The sequence below is a fragment of the Danio aesculapii genome, chromosome 23 (genome assembly GCF_903798145.1).
Source record: "Danio aesculapii chromosome 23, fDanAes4.1, whole genome shotgun sequence".
NCBI lineage: Eukaryota > Metazoa > Chordata > Actinopteri > Cypriniformes > Danionidae > Danio > Danio aesculapii.
In genome coordinates, this window is record NC_079457.1 from 3,951,390 (window position 1) to 3,954,134 (window position 2,745).

The 2,745-nt window shown below is 34.8% G+C and overlaps 1 protein-coding gene across 1 annotated transcript in view; it reads right to left on the minus strand.

The window, feature by feature from the left end:
- The window catches only part of LOC130217457 (uncharacterized), an 11,831-nt gene extending 9,456 nt beyond the window's left edge, over positions 1-2,375 (minus strand). Inside the window, exons 1-3 of the mRNA XM_056449569.1 lie at positions 2,228-2,375; positions 1,787-2,098; positions 137-303 (exon numbers count right to left, since the gene is read on the minus strand). Of these exons, the coding sequence (XP_056305544.1) occupies positions 137-303; positions 1,787-2,098; positions 2,228-2,273 (525 nt within the window). The 5' untranslated portion in view covers positions 2,274-2,375. The remainder of the gene's footprint in view (positions 1-136; positions 304-1,786; positions 2,099-2,227) is intronic.
- Positions 2,376-2,745: the final 370 nt, after the last annotated feature.

The following is a 2,745-nucleotide window of genomic DNA, read 5'->3' on the forward strand; positions in this document are numbered from 1 at the left end:
TTAGTATTCCTTTAAAGAAAACTTTCACAGAAGCACGACTATTATCCTTACTGCTGTCCTATATTGCACAATGTCTGCTATATTAAAACAAACAAACAAAAAAAGGGTTGATTATTTTTTTAGTCATTATACTTGCCTTTTTACATCTTTTGTAGATGAAGAATGAGCTCACTAGAATGAGCACTACAGTGCCTACAGGGACGCCTATTGTGACTGCTATGGTGGTCTCAAATTTACGTAAATCAGGTGAAGGAGATGAATGGATGAATGGAGGTGTTGGGTGAAAGTTGCTGGCCAGTCGCTCTGTATGGGACAAAAACAACATGTAAAGTTTGTCAATCAAAATTATTCACTAAATGTAGAGCGGTTATTGTTAAATGCATTTGTTTGGGAAGAGAGTAGTGATAATGTTTTGAAAAAGTACATCTTTATGAAGTTTCTCCTTCAATATACAGTTGAGGTCAGAATTATTAGCCCCCTTTTAATTTTGTTTTCTTTTTTTAATATTTCCCAAATGAGGTTTAACAGATTCAGGAAATTTTCACAGTATGTCTGATAATATTTTTTCTTCTGGAGAAAGTCTTATTTGTTTTATTTCAGCTAGAATAAAAGCGGTTTTTAATTTTATAAGCACCATTTTAAGGACAATATTATTAGCCCCTTTGAGATATTTTTTTTTTCGATAGTCTACAGTACAAACCATCATTATACAATAACTTGCCTAATTACCCTAACCTGCCTAGTTAACCTAATTAACCTAGTTAAGCCTTTAAATGTCAGTTTAAGCTGTATAGAAGCATCTTGAAGAATATCTAGTCAAATATTATTTACTGTCATCATGACAAAGAGAAAATAAATCAGTTATTAGAGATGAGTTATTAAAACTATTATGTTCAGAAATGTGTTGAAGAAATCTTCCCTCCATTAAACAGAAATTGGGGGAAAAGATAAACGGGGGGGGGCTAAATTTTCAGGGGGGCTAATAATTCTGACTTCAGCTGTATCTTAATGGATATTGGATATACAAATACAAGAAAGGTGTGATGGAGAAACAGGGACCCCCGTGTAACTGTTACGACTTGCAACGATCATACTTTTTGCCAAGTAAGTGTATACTTTAGCACTTCTTGGTAATGAACTTAATGATATAATATAACCAAAATTTATTATTATATTATATTAAAAAATGTACATATACATAAAACAAATTTATGTTTTGTCTTTATACTTCATAATTTTATTAAGTAAACACAGATGTATGTTTAATAAGCATTTACTGGAACTAAAGCTGTTGTATAATTCATTGTATTTACATGATTTATACTCTTTTTGTTAAGATGCATCATATATTATGATTGCCATTCTTTTACACAAAGTTTACATGTTCATCTCTCAATCTCAGCATTGTGTGTATTGAAAAACTACTGAGCTTTGATAAAACATTTTAATTAATATATTTAATATTTTCCTCTTTAGACATCAACTTTCAGTATGGGCTCTATATTTCCTAGTAGCCATAAAATCCTAATGGCTCAGATGTAACTAAAAAAGAGCTTATGGGGAGTGTAGAGAAATGACTGTTTAGCTGTACATTACAAGTCTGCATCTCAGTTATGTGTTTTAAATGGTCTAAATCTCAAACAGAGAGTATGACAGGGGTAAAAAACAAAACCACAACAGCACTTTAATCAGAAGTGGACACGGACTAGAAAGATTTGTCTGACTGTTTGCATTTATCACAGAGTTAAGACACTTTAAACACTGGAATAAATAATAAAATACTAACCTATAATTGTAATGTTAAACATGCGACTTCTCGGGGTGTTGTTTTGATCAATGACCTCGACTTCGTAAGCCCCTTCATCACTTCTGTCGGCATCTGGACAAGTTAAAGAGACGTCGATCTCTCCAGACTCGAGTGAAAATCTGGTAACGTTGACATCTTTACATCCACCTCTTTTCTCTTCAGATGAACAGTGACGGAAGACATCAGTTCCGTCTTTCATTACTGTCAGCTTTTTAATATTCTCCAGAGGAGTGCTGAGGTTTAGTCGGAAGGTCTCTCCGCGCTTCACCTCCACCATCTCACTCACAGCACCTGATAAAGTAACATTTATTCCATAAACTACCGACATATCCACGCTTATTTGTATAACGTTGTATAACGTAAATGTGCTACAAACACATCACATTGAGAATTTAATCGAATAACAACAGAATGGTTCACCTGTGATGGCCATGGAGATGAAGAAAAGGAGGAAGTGCATATTCATAAGCACTGATCAGTTTTTCTTGTCAAATAGTATCGTCGAAGTTTAGGAATTCACGCGACTATCACTGTTAAACAACTTGAAGATCCAACACCTGTTACACCATAACACCGGCAACTGCTCTGACAAAACCACCTCTCACATTCAGATTTACCCGAGAACACTCACGTGACAACATAGTCAGCTGATCTTTCCTTATTTGGTCATGTCGAGTGGAGCGCCGGTGTGCGCCTTCCGGCACACCAGCCCAAGCCTTCATCATGGGGCCCTTGGCAGAATGTTAACGGGGCCCCCTCTGTGCAAACAATGACAAATTATTGCTAATCCTTGATTATTCGCACATTATAAATCTAAAAGACGCATTTTTTATTTTATTTGCTGTAGCTTGACATCATACTATATTTCTATATTTCTATATATCATGATCATACTATAAGAAAAAAAACTACACTTCATTCTGCAGAAACAGCTGCCT